The sequence below is a fragment of the Onychomys torridus genome, chromosome X (genome assembly GCF_903995425.1).
Source record: "Onychomys torridus chromosome X, mOncTor1.1, whole genome shotgun sequence".
Classification (NCBI taxonomy): Eukaryota; Metazoa; Chordata; class Mammalia; order Rodentia; family Cricetidae; genus Onychomys; species Onychomys torridus.
Window position 1 is genome coordinate 52,473,232 of NC_050466.1, and position 14,955 is coordinate 52,488,186.

Here is a 14,955-nt window from a genome sequence, read left to right on the forward strand (position 1 = left end):
GGGGCAGTGGCAATGTAGACGAGGAAGCTATGCAGAATGTGAGTGAAGTGTATGTGTGCTGAGTAAGAGATGAAGAAGAAGAAGCATTAGAGAAGGTGAGAGAAATGTGAGAGGATGAATGAATGAGAGAGTGAGTGAGCAAAGAGTGAATGAATGATGTATATATGATATAGAAGAAGCATGTGTGTGAGAGTGAGTGTGTGAGAGAGAAAGCTGCATGAAAGCTGCTGCTACATACAGGAATTGTGTAAAGAGCTGTATAAGAGTGTGAAGGAACTGTGTAAAGTGCTATATGGTGAGAGAGCTATGTAAATGAGATGTATATTTATGGCTGTGTGGAGAATTGTAACTGTGTAGAGGCAAAGAAGATGATGCCACCATAAAAAGAGATGTAGAAGAGAAATGTATGTAAAAGGTGTATGGTCATGTGAAAGTAGATGTAACTGTGTCTAGAGATAAATGGCTGTATGTATATAAAGAAAGATATGTAGCTGTATGTATAGAATGTACCTTTGTGGAGACAGAAAGAGTCAGAGACCATTTTTTAAGATGAAGTAAAAGAGTAAGTTACCATCAGAAAACATGTGTGTTTCCCTATTTTACTAGTCAGATAGAAACTTATTTCTAAATACCCTCAGATAAAAAAGTTTCCTAAGCCCATGCTACTCTGAGGCATTCTTTTTATTTGCCCTGGTGCAGATCTTGGAGCTGGCCTCCCACAGTCTGTGTTATATACCCCTTTGCTTTTCTTAAGCCTATGTACATTGTTAAACACACTGTAACCTGTTTAGAGGGTTTTTTTTCTGTCTGGACCTCTTTTACTGCATATCTTTTAGTCTTTTTTGACCATGTGAACAAACCTTTAAACTGCTAACCTACATCTGGATTCTCTGCGCAGCTCATTGGCTGGCTCCACCTGCTTGTTGGTTCATGAGCGCCAAGCCAAGCTCATGGCCATGTTAGAGGTAAGGTGACTAGGAACTGCATTCAACTTTCCTAGGGCTCTAAAATGCCAATGATGGTGCTGTCACAGGCGTTTTTACTTAGTTTTTTGTTCCTACTTAACATACTGGCTTTTTAAGGACTCACCAGTAGGCAGAAACTCTTAAGCCATATCCTCTTTGCCGTATGTGGAAATACGACCCCACATTGGGAGCAAAAATGTTCTTGTTTTTACTCCTTTGGGGGGCCTGCCACCCAGCTCCCAAATAAATGCACACAGAGACATATTCTTGCTTATGAATGCTTGGCCTTACCTTGGCTTGTTTCTTTACAGCTTTTTTTAACTTTAAACTAACCCATCTGTCTTTGCCTCTGGGCTTTTACCTTTATTTTTGTATACTTTTCTTTCTTACTCTGTTGCTGGTTGTGTAGCTGGGTGGCTGGCCCCTGATATCTTCCTCCTTCTCTGGCTATTACTTCCTTCCTCCTCCCAGATTTCTCCTATTTATTCTGTCTGCCTGCCAGCCCTGCCATTGGCTGTTCAGCTCCTTATTATTCATTAGACCATCAGCTGTTTTAGACAGGCACAGTAACACAGAGTTAAACAAATGCAACATAAACAAAAGTAACCCAGCTTAAAATAATATTCTACAACATGAACCACCATGTGGGTTCTGGAAACTGAACCTGGATCCTCTCCAAGAACAACAAGAGTTCTTAACTGCTGAGCCATCTTTTCAGCCTCTTCTTTCCTCCTCTAGAAACATTTTTGATTTGTAGCTCCTTTTGAGTTTATCCTCATCAGACCTAAATTGGGTACAGTTTTTAGTGATCACTTTGTGTGTGTGCATATGCACAAATGTATGTAGAAGTCAGAGGACATCATTGGTGTTATTCCTCAGGAGGTATACCTGTTCAGCTGTTTTTCTTACATTGGTTCTGGGGCTTGAATTCAGGTCCTCACAAGTACTTTACTGACTGAACTATCTCCCTAGCCTGTTCTTTTAAAAATTTTTAATGACAGGATCTTGTATAACCCAAGCTGGCCTTGAACTCTTAAGTGGCTGAGACTGGGCTTGAACTCCTGATCCTCTTGCCTCCATCTTCCACATGCTGAGATAACAGGTATGTGCTACCATGACCAACATTCTAGTGGTCCTATTTTTTTCCATAATAAAGTTTGTTATCTGTTCTCTTTCTCATAAATAGGATGGATAATGTTGATAATTCTTTACAACCTAGTACTCATACAAGAAATTTTAACAAGGTTATCAAAAGCTCACATATTGATGCTGGGTATGGTGGTGCACATCTTTAATCTCAGCACTCAGGAGGCTGAAGCAGGCAGATCTCTGTGCATTTGAGGGCAGCTGGTCTACAGAGCAAGTTTCAAGACAGCCAGGACTACACAGACAAACCCTGCCCTGAAACAAAACAACACCCTGAATAGCACCCCCCCCCAATTGAATAAATAACTCCACAGAGCAGTGGGAAACCAAATGATATTAACAGACTAAAGAAACTGATTTGTGAAGGCATTTCTGACTTTTCACTAAATTTCTTAAAATTGTTTACCATAAAGATCTGTACACAACGTAAGTGTCTGAAGGATTCACAAAAATGGCAGTATGTCTTTTTCTATTAATAAAATTAGGAGAACTAGAAGGAAAGACAGTTGAGCAAGATCAAACCCCTCTGTGTGTGTGTGTGTGTGTGTGTGTGTGTGTGTGTGTGTGTACAACTGTGTAAAACCTAATTTTATAGTTGCAGAGTTTAAACAAAATTTTATATTTTTATGTATTTATTTTATTATAACAGAATAGGAAGTTATTGTGGGTAAAATAGTCATTAAAATCTGATCACTCCCTAAGTATGTATTTAAAATTTTAGGCTATGAACTGGATGTTTCCTCTGCCATAATGATTACTACATCCCCATGAAAACAGTTTTTTTCATCTGCAATTATGACTATGAATTTTTTTTACCTTCTGTGTAAAAGGTGAGCTCCTCTAGCACTTAAATATGGCTTTAATTCAGAAAGTGTATGAACAATTTTTGAAAGACACTAGAGTGTTGCATAAGTAGATTAAAGATATTTGAACATTATTGCCATAGCAAAGACATTAAAGGAGGGCTCAAACAATAAAAACATGAAGACCTCTATGCATAAAAATTCCTCATGAAATGATTTAACTTAGATATTAATTTTAAAATAAGAACCTATGTTTCTTATTTGTCTAAAATTTAAATAATTACTTTAATAATAGAAGTCAATTGAGGAAAGAACTTAAAAGCCAACACGAAATTGTGCTTAATTACTCAAAGTTAGTGGTCATTTTTTTTTTCCGAGACAGGGTTTCTCTGTGTAGCTTTGCGCCTTTCCTGGAACTCACTTTGGAGACCAGGCTGGTCTCGAACTCACAGAGATCCGCCTGCCTCTGCCTCCCGAGTGCTGGGATTAAAGGCGTGCACCACCACCGCCCGGTTAGTGGTCATATTTTAAGAAGGACATTGTCAACCATAATGTACCCAGAGATTTATAAGGATTAAGCATTAAACTAGTCACATGATGAAGAATTATAAAAATGTCTGCTTAAGGGATTGGAAAGCTGGCTCAGTGGTTAAGAGTACTTGTTTTTTCAGAGGACCCAAGTTCAGTTCCCGGCACCCACATTAGGAAGCTAACAGCCACCTGCAACTCCAGTTTTTGGGGATCTGATACCATCTCTGACTTCTGTGGGTACCCACACCCATGTGGCGCGCGCGCGCACACACACACACACACACACACACACACACACACACACGCACACATATTAAAATCTTTTTAAAATTATTTTTATTTTTCTATTCATCTATTTATTTTACATCATGGCCACAGCCTCCTCCCCATCTTCTCCCAGGAAAGGGCAGGTCTCCCATGAGTATCAATAAAATATGTCATATCAAGCTGCAGTAAGACTAAGCACCTCCACAATGCAGTATGAGGGGTAGAGTTCCAAAAGCCAGTAAAAGAGTAGGAGACAGCCTCTATTCCTCCTGTTAGGAGTCCCACAGAGGAAAAGGCTGCACAACTGTAACATATATGCAGAGTACCTAGGTCAGTCCCATGCAGGCTCCCTGGTTGTCGGTTCAGTCTCAGCAAGTTCCTATGAGCCCAGGTTAGTTGATTGGGTGAGCCTTCCCATGGTGTCCTTGACCCTTCTGGCTCCTACCCCCATTTCTCCTTCTCTGTAGGATTCCAGAATTCTACCTAATGTTTGGCTGTGGGTCTGCATTTCCCTCCATCAGTTGCTGGATGACACCTCTCTGATGACAATTGGGTCAGGCACCAATCTGGTCGTGGGAGAGGCCAGTTCAGGCTACTTATCCACTATTGCTAGGAGTCTAAGCTAGGGTCCTTCCCATAGACTCCTGGGAAAGTCCCCTCCTCCAGGCTTCTACCTGGCACCAAAATGCCCCCCCCCAGCAGTCCCCCTCAGCACTTTCTCCCTCCATCCCCCCCAACCTGATCACTCATGTTTTTAACCCTACCTGCCCTCAGTCCACTCTCAAAATCTCTTCTAGTTCCCCTTCCTAGGGAGATCTGGGTGTCCCCCTATGAGCCCTCCTTGTTACTTAGTTTCTCTGGATCTGTGGGTTGTAACATAGTTATCCTTTTTTTTTTTTTTTTTGCAGCTAATGTTCACTTAAGAGTGAGTACATAATATGTATATTGTTGTCTTTCTCAGTCTGGGTTATTACACAAATTAGAAACAGAAGGAACATTACTGAATTCTTTCTATGAGTCACCCTGATACCCAAACCACACAAGGACCCAACAAAGAAAATTACAGACCAATTTCACTCACGAACATTGATGAAAAAATACTCAATAAAATACTGGCAAACTCAATCCAAGAATACATCAAAAAGATCATCCACCATGACCAAGAAAATCTTTTAAAAATGGCTGCTTAGCCAGGCGGTGGTGGCACACACCCTTAATACCAGCAGTTGGGTGGCAGAGCCAGGAGGATCTCTGTGAGTTCAAGGCCAGCCTGATCTACAGAGTGAGATCCAGGACAGGCACCAAAACTACACAGAGAAACCCTGTCTCAAAAAAAAACAAAAAAAAAAAACCAACCAACCAAAAACAAACAAAAAGGCTGCTTAATCTCTGGAGGGAATTCTTGGTTGAGAGCATGGGTGCATGTGTATAGTGTGTATGTGATAAGCAGACCTTTGACCAAGTTGCAGATTGGAAGGACCCATGGGTTGCAGCCTTGCCTGGTGTATGGTAGGCCTGCAGTATGTGGAGGGTTAGTGCATAGTACTTACTGTGGAGCAGGAAGCCTCAGAAGGGAAGGTGGCTCTTGTCCTTGAAGAGTTAAGAGGAAGGCTGCCTAGCTGGGACTTCTCTGAAGGGGATGACACAGAGTAGGAGGCAGTGCCTTATATATCCTCAGAGTTCCTATCAGTCCTAAGATCTTTGTGTATCCTAAGAAAGACCTCAGCATTTCTTTTATACTATAGGGCCACAGCAGGATGCAGCCTTTTCTTTGTACACATTGAGACTCTGTCATTTGCCCTGAAGTCCAAAGGACTGGCTTTGCTCTCCAGCTTTTCCTTCTTAGTTCTTAGAACAGTGGCCAGCCATGGAGGTAGTTTGGCCCCACTGTGGGCCAAGAGACTCTGCCAGCACCCTTTGTCCTTCTCTAGGGCATGCAGCTGGAAGATCTGAGGCAACAGCTTCAGCAAGCTGAGGAGGCCCTGGTAGCCAAACAGGAATTGATTGATAAACTGAAAGAAGAGGCTGAGCAGCACAAGATTGTGATGGAGACTGTGCCAGTCCTGAAAGCCCAGGTGAGAGCCCTGTTCCAGTCTGCCTACCACATGAGTGGCCCACCCTCCCAGGCAATGGGGTTTGGTGCACCTCTTTGGCATCATTTTTTGTTGGCCTCTTTTAGTCTTCTTGAGTCCTTTTCATTGGTCCTTGACCTCTTGGTGCCCTTGGGATCACAGGCTTTCTTATCTGTTCCTGGTGTGTGTACTATCATGTGGTCCTGGGCAACAAGACAGGACTCTGTTCCTCTGGGGCATGGCATAGAATACTTGATGGGCAGCTGATGGGTGCTTGGCACACCTTTGTTCTATTTGCCAGGCGGATATCTACAAGGCTGACTTCCAAGCTGAGAGGCATGCCCGGGAAAAGCTGGTGGAGAAGAAGGAGCTTTTGCAGGAGCAGCTAGAGCAGCTGCAGCGCGAGTTCAGCAAGCTGAAGGTTGGCTGCCATGAGTCAGCCAGGTGGGCCTCTAAGAGTGTAGCCAGGAGCACAGCCACACACAAAGCAGGCATATACTAGCAGCAACCAGTAGTAACTACAGGAAATTGATGGCTCTTGGTGTTTGTGTTAAGTTCCCTGTACCTCTTGCTGCTCTCCCTGTGTCCTATCCCTCTAAGAGTGACCTTTCCTACTGGTCTAACTACAAACTTCACAGAAAGTATGTATTGAGAGGTATCCAAGGCTGGAATTTTTGTGGGGATATATTAGGTTTTATAGTGATTTAGTTTGGTTTCTAATAATTTCTAATAATTGCTGTAATAAAGATCATGACCAAAAACAACTTGGGGAGGAAAGGGTTTATTTCAGCTTACAGTTTATAGTCCATCATGGAAAGAAGTCAAGGCTGGACTCTGGAGGCAGAAACTAAAGCCTAGGCCACAGGGGAATGATGCTTACTGACTTGCTCAACTTGCTTTCTTATACAACCCAGGCCCACAAGTCCAGGGGTTGCACCACCCATTGTAGGCTGGACATTCCACATCAATTATTAATCAAGGAAAAGCCCCACTCATTTCAATCTGTTGGAGTCAATTCCTCAATTGAGATTCTTTCCAGTTTGCGTTGATAGAAGCCAACCAGCATAATTAATCCCTTGTCAGCTTGACATACAAACACACCACTATTAAACCATAACTTTTTCTTTCTTGTTTGTACTCCAATTTATGTTAATATCACAATATAAAACATAATTTAGTCTGGGTGTGGTGACACACATCTTTAATCCCAGCACTTGGGAGGTAGATGGATCTCTGAGTTTGAGGCCAGCCTGGTGTACAGAGTGAGTTCAGGACAGCCAGAGCTGTTACACAGAAAAACCTTGTCTTAATAAACAAAAAACAAACAAACAACCCCTCCATAAATTTAAAAGTCCCACAGTCTTTAAAACATTCCACCACTCTTTAAAAAAAAAGTCTCTTTAAAAGTCTAAATTCTCTCACTGGGCTCCTATAAAATAATGTTACATATTTTCTTACTCTAAGAGTAAAGAACCATGGCATAATCACAGTCAAAGCAAAACCAAAATCCAACAGTGTAAAAAATGCAGTGCTTGATGTCTGGGACCCGCTCGTGATCCTCTGGTCTCCAAAGGGCTTGAGCAGCTATACCTCACTCTGGCTTTGCCATTCACAGCACACATAGCTAGTCTCATAACCTCAGGCTGGCTCCACTCCACAGCAACTATTGTCCTGGTGATTGTCCCATGGTACTGGCATTTCTAATATGCTGGGGTCTACTGCACTGAGGATGGATGCACCTTCACCAATAGCTTCTCTTGACCTCTCAAATAGTGCAAAGCCTCAGCTGCTTTCTATGACTCCTTCATATTACCCAGTTTGACTGATAGCATGAGATGCAGCCTTGGCCCCCTCTGGACCAGAGCTTCTGTGTACTGACCCTGAGGATAGACTCTAGATTCTAGAGTCTAGAAGATTTTACCTCAGTGATGCTGGTCTCTTAATCACAGCTGCTTTCTTGATTTCAGCTAACCAGCATCAATTGTCCCAGTAAAGCAAAGGTTTTACTTCAGTGCTGCTAGTCTCTTGTTCATCGCACCCGATTCTTCAGCCCCAGATGACCAGAACTACAGATTCTTAATTCAAAATAACACATAAATGGCCGTGATAGAATCTTTGCTTCCCTCTGAAACTTCCCAAGCTGGGCCTTCATCATCTGCATTACTCTCAGCATTTTTACCTTCTTTGGCTTCCACAGAATAGCCCATTAAGCTCTAAATACTTGATGGCATTTCCAGCCCAAAGTTCCAAAGTCCTTCCACAGTCTTCCATGAAACAACATGGCCAGGTCTGTCTCAGCAATTTCCCAAGAGCCTGACACTAATGTCTGTTTTAGTTTGGTTACTGTTGCTGTGATAAATACCATGACCAAAAACAGCTTGAGGAGGAAATGGTTTATTTCAGCTTACAGTTGTAGTTAATCATGGGGGAAGTCAGGGCAGGAACTTGAGATGGGAACTAAAGCAGAAATCATGGAGGAACTGCTTTTTGGCTTGTTCTCCATGGCTTGCTCAGCTTGCTTGTTTATACAGCCTAGGTGCTTGCTTACCCAAGGGGTGGTGGCATCATCCCTAGTGAACTAGGCCCTCCCACATCAATGATCAATGAAGAAAATGCCCCATAGGCTTGCCTCTAGGTTAATCTAATGGGAACATTTACTTAATTGAGGTCCGCCCCCCTGCTTTTTGTTTTTTCTTTTTTCGAGACAGGGTTTCTCTGTGTAGTTTTGGTGCCTGTCCTAGATCTTGCTCTGTAGACCAGGCTGGCCTCGAACTCACAGAGATCCACCTGGCTCTGCCTTCTGAGTGCTGGGATTAAAGGCGTGCGTCCGGCTGAGGTTCCCTTTTAACAGATGACTCTAGCTTTTGTCAAATTGACAAAAACCAAAACCAAAATAACCTAACCAGTACAAATAGAATTCCCCCAAATTCATGTCTATCTAATACCTCAGAATCTGACCTCATTTGGAAATAGTATCTTTGTATATGTAACTAGTTAACATAAAGTCACATCAGGTTAATTAATTGACTGTGGTCTTTATAGAAGCACCACATTGAGATACAGAAGGCAGCCACAAGAAGGCCAAGGCAGAGAGACTGGGATTCAACTACTAGCCAAGAAATGCCAAGGAATCTGTTAACTACCACCAGCTATGGGAGAGCATGTGTTTCTGCCTAGTCCTCTGACATGTTGATTTAGGGCACTTGGCCTCCTGCATTGTGCACATTTCTGTTATTTTAAGCCATCAGGTATGTGGTAGTTTGTAGTAAAGTTCTGAGGAAACTGATATAGGGGGAACCCAGGAGTAATTGCAAGTACAAAGTTTCCTTTGGAGATGGTAAAAATATTCTAAAATTATACAGATGATTGGACATGCTAAATATAGTAAAAACCACTGAACGATACAGTTTAAATTGGTGAATTGTGTAGTACATGAATTATATCTCAATGAAGATGTTTATTCATAAAAAAACTCTGCAGGTATTGATTGAATGGTTTTTGTTTTCAAAGGATTGAGGATATGAGGAAGCGGCATGTAGAGACTTCCCAGCCCCCTTTACTTCCTGCTCCAGGTGAGTGAACAGGTGGTAGGTAGTAGATAGTGGGAGGAGATGGACAGGGAGGGCAGAATATTGTGCTGAGGGAAAGCATGCATTAGCCTCCCTGCTGCTCTGATTTGGGGAGCCCTTGTTGGCCAACCCTATCAGTAGCCTATACCACCCTGAGGCAAAAGGAGGAATGTGCTGGTAGAGGTGGCTCCCAGCCACAAATGTATGGTGGTATCAGTAGGTCTCAGTAACTTGTTAGCCTCTCCTTCCCATTGAGGTCTACCCAGTCTGTGTATGAAGCCCATCCAGCTAGCCTTTGTTCTTTTTTTTCTCAGCTCACCACTCCTTTCATCTGGCCCTGCCCAACCAGCGGAGAAGCCCTCCTGAGGAACCACCTGACTTCTGTTGTCCCAAGTGCCAGTATCAGGCTCCTGATATGGACACTCTACAGATACACGTCATGGAGTGCATAGAGTAGGAGCAGCCGATATAAGGGCACTTGTAATAATGTGTCCTGAACTATGCAACCTGTGCTTTCCTGTTTCACCTATAGTCCACAACTAAGGACTTAATGTCAAAGAACTGGCCCTAGGACCTAGCAGGACCCTTGCTTTAGCCCTTTGGTCTGCTAGTTTCCCTCTAGGGTAGACAGCCCCAGTCAGGGCTGTTTTTTCCCTTTTCTTCTGTGCTTGAGCCACTTGCCTCTGGTGGCTTTTTCTGCCCTCTTCTCCCACTCTCCTAGGGAGTCTAGAATGGAGGCCAGGGGCTCTCAGGGAGCACCCCTTCTCCAAGCAGGGCTGGATGCAGCTCTTCTTCCTTCCAGCTGTTGCCTTTCTTGCCCTGAGCTTTAGGCTGTCCTCCCAGGGCATGTGGCACTTAGGGCCATAACATGTGTTGCCTCTGGTGGACATTTGAGAAGTCTTTTTGCTACCGTGAGTAACAGTGCAGTGAAAGTACTTGTGCACTGATCTGTGTGTGCCTTTAGGACATGTGCTTATACATAGCATTGCATCCTTGCTGTGGAGGAGGTGGGTTAACCTTTGTATTCCTGCCATCTGCTAGACATGCTGTTCTTTACTAAAGAGGTCTTTTTCTGGGGTATGTGGGCTCTTTTTAATCTACTGATGTAACTTGGATTTTCATATTTTCTACCCATTTTTTTGTTGTTGTTGCATCATTGCTATTTGTTCCTGGGCTTTGGGTAGCTCTTTGATCAGCAGTCGGGTTAGCTTTTGTCTATCACAGAAAATGCACACCTTGTTTTCACTTTGATTATTGTTCCTATTTGTGTTATACCCATTCTTTACTCTCATATTTTGGCTTTGGAGTTATGACTGCTTTGTTGTTTGACGGAAGGCTATTTCACACACATGCTTTTTTTGTTCTAGCACCAGTGTGCTCTTGTCTTTTTGAAACACATTGTTGTTTTGTGTGAATGGTGGTTTCCATGCTTCATCACACTCCAGGAGTTTGTGATGGCATATTCACCAGCCCAAATGTTCTGTCTTGGGAACCATTTAGTAGTGACTGGCAGATTGTGAACAAGGGAACTCTTCACTTGTTTTGCAAGGTTCTAGATGTTTTCTGGGATCTTAAGTCATTGGTATTAGTCTTGCAATTCTAGTAAAGGAAAGGAAGTTGGAATTGAGAAGGCAATAGATGTGCCTTGCTGACTCCTCAGACCTGAAATCCTTTCTGCCGTCCTGCAAGCTTTCATGGTTCTGATTGAAATCTGTAAATCCATTCCTGCCTGGGCTTTTTTTTATTCACAGGGATTCTTGTCCATTAAGAATGGAAAGGCTGAGTAGAATTAGGATTTAAAAAAATAAGCTTGAGCTGGGGGCTTCTTCACAGCTCTTAGGGGATGGGGAGACAATTTTCTATTTCCTGATTCCCAAGTATCTATCAGATAGACCTTTAGGAAAATGTTAAAGGAACAGACATGTTTTTTGCTCATGAGTCCTTCATTTAAATACCTAATCTAATTTTTCTTCTGTAGTACTATTGGTTTGGTTTGATTTAGTTCATTTTTGTGGTGGTATATGACTTTCTTATAGCTGATCTAAAAATTCTCAGAGACTTGAAGCAGCAAAAAAATCACTCATGTCTAGAAGTCAGATGTTAAGTTTCTTCTGAGAATCAGTTCCAGGCTTTCTCTCAGCTCTTGGTTTCTGACAGTCCTTGGTGTTGCTTGGCTTATAGACCCATCACTCCAATCTCTGGTTCTAGGGCCTCATGGTCTCCTCTATTTCTGTCTCTTAAGAACACCAAATTGTAGATGTGAGGTCTATCTGATAATTAAGGAGGATCTCCAGCTCAAGATCCTTACTTCACTACATCTACCAAGACCCTTTTCCCAAATAAAGTCATGTTCTCAAGTTTTAGGGGTTTGGACTTATACAACCAGAGTAGGGATATCATCAGAACCTGAGTAAATGCAGCCCAAAGGCAGGTGCCTTTAAGCCTTGCAATTCTGTTAGAGAGACTTGGTCTCTAGGTTAATGGTGACCACTAGGCTTCAGAATTTGGAGGAGGTCAGGCTGTTATAGGTGCTATGCTCCTCGCAAGGCCAGTGGGTGTGACTGAGAAAGGCAGGTTGGCTGCAGCAGGAAAGAACTGTTGGACTGTCTGCAGTGACTGTATAGGCTTCATGCTTCTTGGATAAATAGAGATGCATAGGTACATTTCTGACCAGTACTTTATCCTGAAAGGGGCTCAGAAAGCAGGTGTGACCCAGGTTGCACAGCTTGAAAACATTCTGGTTTGGGCTCCATAGACTGGTCAGGACAAAATCTGAGGGTAGCCACAGGCAATGGTTGGGACCTAGTACCCTTCTCAGAAGGTAGGAGCCCTTGATATTTCCTTACCCTGAAGTATGGTGTATGATTAACCACACATTAGATATCAAGGATTTGAGATTCTACCATCTTCCCTGACATGGGACATGTTTCTTTCTTTTCAGGAATTACTTAACTAGACCTTGAAAAACTGGTTATTAGTTTTTTCCCCCAAAGGGATTTAGCCTATTTGGCTTTTATGAGCTGTGGCCCCTGGCAGACAGCTTCTGGATCCAGACATCTAGAAGCATGTCTTTCCCAGAAGTCCTTTTACTGTTACTTGTGTGTTCTTCCTGTTGGCCCATGACGAAGAGAAATCTAGAGAGTCTTATTGACAGTGCACAGTACTTCACTCACTGCAGTAACAAATGATAAGGAGTAGCTCAGCAGGAATGCAGCTACAGATTGTAAGTAGAGATGATGTCGAAATAGGAACAATTTCAGCCCTGTGTGTGAGACATCCTCAGGCGTGGTGAGACCTTGCAGCATTTCCCCTTTTTTTTGGGGGGGGGTGTTTGGTGAGATAGAATAAGCACTTTGGAAACATCCTCAGCCTTCTTTACCTGACAACTTGGTCCTCACAGTGACTACTTCATTGGAGTGGCTCTCATGGCACTGTCATTTGTTACCACAAAAGCTGTGATGAAATTGGCCATATACCTGATGACACAGGCCTGCACAGCCAGTATCTTGAATATTTTGTTACATGGAACATTCTCTGTAGTATGGTATAAAAAGGCCAGAGGCTTAAATTATGTATAAAATGTAAAATAAAGAAGTAAGACCTGCAAGCATGCATCCTGTCCTCACTTGGTGGATATAGGGGTAGAGTTGCCAGTAACAAAGTTTTTCTTTTGTGCTATTTCTATGCCTTTAATTCTCATGCATTATATAGGAAGTAGCTATTACACATAGCTTTGAGGTTTCCTCTGCCTATGACTGAGGAAAGCTCATTGTTGACACAACAGAGTGGTGCAAGGGCCAAGTCAGTCAACTAACATGGGGCCTGGATTTCCTGTGACTGTAGTAACAAAGTACCACACATTGGGGTCTTAGGCAACAGAGATTTCCTGTCCCCCTGTTCTGGAGGGCAGGCATCTGAGATAAGTGTGGGCATAGTGGAATCCTCATAAGAGATAACCCATTCCAGGCCCCTCTCCCACTGTGTAGCAGGTCCCAGCAATTCTTAGTGCTCTCTAGTTGGACCTGTATCTCTGCCTCTGCCACTTTTGTCACATGGTCACTTTGTATGTTTCCTTTTTATAAGCACACCAATATCAAACAAAGGTGGATATTTTGTTTAGTATCTGGTAACAGTGATGGAAAGAGCCAATCTGCAGAGATAATCAGAATAGCATGAGGGTTTGGGGAATGGAGCTGCGGCCATAGATATGGAGGAGAGAGGAAGAGGCATCTAGTGACTACTGGACTTTTGGCTTCACACCTGGGTACCTGGGCCATCTGTCTACCACTGGGAGGACTAGGGAAAGGGACATCAGAGTTGCAAGAGAAACAGTTCAATGTTCAATTCTGATCCAGCCAAGCTCAGTGTGAGATGTTCCTGGATCCTCTCATCTTGCCTTGACTGTTAGTGGTGGTTTCACATTTTCTTGTAGGCTTTCCATTATCCATTGCTTACCAGTAACCAGTGTGATCTGGAAAATCTGGTTTTCACTTTGCTTAATCTCCTCCACTGATTTTCTGTTGCTTCAGGTCTAAACTCCAACCTCAGCCTTGTGTTGCTCTAATTTCATGTCATCTTCCCTAAAAGCCCAGCCATTTCACACTGGCCCTTTTTCCTTTCTCAAACCCACTAGCACTTCTGTGTCTTAAGGCCTTTGCTTCTGTTGTCTCCTTTGCTGAGAAGGCTCTGTCCCCTAATCTGCACAGTTGATTTTTTTTTTTGTCATTCAGAGATCTAAGTGTAAACAAAAGTTCTTTCATCTGGTCTTCATCCTAAATTACATTACATTGTTTTAACTCACATCAAAACCTGTGAGCTTTTCTATTCTGTTGTTTCTTCCTTCCCACTAGAGGGAGACAGAAGTCTTGTCAATCCAATTTAGTAACATACTATATAGGAGCTCGGCTCAGGGATACTCTGTGTTTACTGATGGCTGAGCTTGTCTGACATGAAATCAGGATTCTTTTGCCAATATTTTCACAGACATCACCTGTCACCATAATTGGTGACTTATAGAAGTTATTATATTAATGTACTAGGAATAATAGTACAGAAATCTTATTTTAGAACTATAGTAACTATAGCTTTTTTTTGGTGCTGAGGATGGAACCCAGGGTCTTATACATGCTAAGCATGCATACCACCACTTAGTTACAATCCCAGTTTATCAGCTTTTCTCTGTACCTCCCTACCTTTCTCTCTGACAGTCCTGTTCTGTAGCCCTGCCTGCTATGTAATCCAGGATGGCCTTGAACTTGCAGCCATCCTATTGCCTCAGCCACTTCAGTGCTAGGATTACAAATATGTTCCACTATGCCTGACTGTAGCCAGAGGATTTCTCAGGTCCTGCCTGGCTCCATGCAGATCTGCAGCCACTTATAAAATAATCACTCAGAGGCTTAATATTATTTATAACTACTCAGCCATTAGCTCAGGCTTATTATTGACTAGTCCTCACACTTAATTTAACCCATAATTCTTATCTATGTTTAGCCACATGGCTTGGTACCTTTTCTCAGTTCTGCCTTGTCATCTTGCCTGCTCTGTGTCTGGCTGGTGACTACTGACTCAGCCCTTCCTCTTCCTATTCTCCTCATCTGCT

The 14,955-nt window shown here is 42.8% G+C and overlaps 1 protein-coding gene across 2 annotated transcripts in view; it reads left to right on the forward strand.

Annotated features, from left to right (window-relative positions):
• Ikbkg (inhibitor of nuclear factor kappa B kinase regulatory subunit gamma) overlaps nucleotides 1-14,732 on the forward strand; it is a 30,875-nt gene extending 16,143 nt beyond the window's left edge. For both annotated transcript variants that reach the window (XM_036173958.1, XM_036173959.1), the window contains 4 exons: nucleotides 5,644-5,787; nucleotides 6,086-6,228; nucleotides 9,295-9,356; nucleotides 9,668-14,732. In XM_036173958.1, the coding sequence (XP_036029851.1) occupies nucleotides 5,644-5,787; nucleotides 6,086-6,228; nucleotides 9,295-9,356; nucleotides 9,668-9,810 (492 nt within the window). In that variant the 3' untranslated portion in view covers nucleotides 9,811-14,732. The remainder of the gene's footprint in view (nucleotides 1-5,643; nucleotides 5,788-6,085; nucleotides 6,229-9,294; nucleotides 9,357-9,667) is intronic.
• The last annotated feature ends 223 nt before the right edge of the window (nucleotides 14,733-14,955 follow it).